The sequence below is a fragment of the Ciona intestinalis genome, unplaced genomic scaffold, assembly GCF_000224145.3.
Source record: "Ciona intestinalis unplaced genomic scaffold, KH HT000080.2, whole genome shotgun sequence".
Classification (NCBI taxonomy): Eukaryota; Metazoa; Chordata; class Ascidiacea; order Phlebobranchia; family Cionidae; genus Ciona; species Ciona intestinalis.
Window position 1 is genome coordinate 2217 of NW_004190402.2, and position 1606 is coordinate 3822.

Here is a 1606-nt window from a genome sequence, read left to right on the forward strand (position 1 = left end):
CGGACATAAAAAGAATCGGGAGTGTNTTATACGCTTTGATGATATTGTAATTGTCTCCTTTTGAGCCTACACAAAGAAGACGTAAAATTTATACGATTGCCAGAATGTTGTACACGGAAAAACGGTTATTAGAAGGACGTTAGTTGCACACACTCGATCTTGAGACTTCAGTATATTTTGTAATGGCATTAAATTAAAGATTAATCTACTGCTTTCCCACATCAACCGCTACACTGATAAGGCGATTTTTTCCGCACTTATTCTCATTTCTAGCATTTTTTCTTTAATCTCTTGATTAAAATTAAATCGTAATATATATTTATTATTTTTAGACAAATTTTTTTAGATTTAAAACCGCACAATTAGCGTGTGTGCACCGAAGCGTAGACGAGTGCCTTTTTCTTATCGTTATCTTCGGTATAAACACCGCGTCTCTCGTTTCTTTGCTCTTTTAGTTTACCGCTCGCAATAAATCATTATGCAGCCGCCACAACATGAAAAATATTAACTTCTAACATTACCTATAATACTGCGTGATTACGGTTTATCCAAATTCACAAAAGCAAACGTCTTTAAGCGACGACAAGGTTAACTAGTGTAAGTTTACAAGTCAACACATGGTACAGGAGTTGTACAAAGCGTATTTACACATATTCTTTACCAAACTTTCAATCCTTATACGTATTAAGTTTATTGAGTTATAATACACCAATTAAATTCATTATATCTACTGCCCCACAGTCACCAATGGCGACTGAAACCCGCTTTGTTGGTTACTTTTGATTTGTTTTTGATCGATCTCAGTCGACCATTGTAGTGATAGAGGTAATTAATACGATGCTAATTAGTTTATACCGTGCTCATGCATTAGATCTGTGTGATATATTGTATTCTATATCGTGATAATCTATTTAATCTATGTCGTTACGTTATAGCTCACTGGCTAGGATTATTACCCTTTATCTAGAACAATAAATATGATATCAAGTACAAGGGTGCGGACTTATTATATGTATATCTGTATTTAAAGATATCTTATAGGAGTTTACCGTAAGCCGGGTAATCATGCCTGATTGGTGCTGTGTTTAAAATAGCATGACAAGAATGACTAAAGTAATAATAAGTATATACAGATATATATATATATATATATATATATATATAGGTGTGTGTGTTTTCATTTTCAAAAGGAAGAGTGGGGCATAGAAAAAAAGCAAGCAACATTACATTGGTATGCGGGTCATCTTATATTTGTAGTGCACATTTTACTTCAGATCGCTTTACCTATGATATGTTCTCAATTAGGATATGCAAGGAAACTTGTTCGGATCAAGTAAGTAGCCTGTATTTGGAGAGCGCAGAAGAATACAGAAATGAATCACATTTTGTATGAAACAAGACCATTCAAAACTGAATGATGAAATATTCTTGCAAATGTTGTTCAACTGTCACTATAATGTTGTTCGCTTATACTTTGATCAGTACTGATGGAACCTTTCGGTTTTCCTTCCAGTCATTCCGGTACCTATCGAACAAAGTTCTGATCAGCTGTGTAGCGATACTGTGTAAACCAAATAAATGCCATAAACATGTGATTGACCAACTT

At 34.0% G+C, this 1606-nt stretch overlaps 1 protein-coding gene and 1 long non-coding RNA gene across 2 annotated transcripts in view; both read left to right on the forward strand.

The window, feature by feature from the left end:
• The window catches only part of LOC113475020, a 3157-nt gene extending 2210 nt beyond the window's left edge, over window positions 1-947 (forward strand). The window contains exon 3 of the mRNA XM_026838421.1: window positions 936-947. Coding sequence (XP_026694222.1) covers window positions 936-947 — 12 coding nt within the window. The remainder of the gene's footprint in view (window positions 1-935) is intronic.
• A 156-nt stretch (window positions 948-1103) lies between these two features.
• LOC113475019 lies at window positions 1104-1595 on the forward strand. The gene is made up of 2 exons (XR_003396759.1): window positions 1104-1231; window positions 1306-1595. It is a non-coding gene; the product is annotated as an uncharacterized LOC113475019 (long non-coding RNA).
• The last annotated feature ends 11 nt before the right edge of the window (window positions 1596-1606 follow it).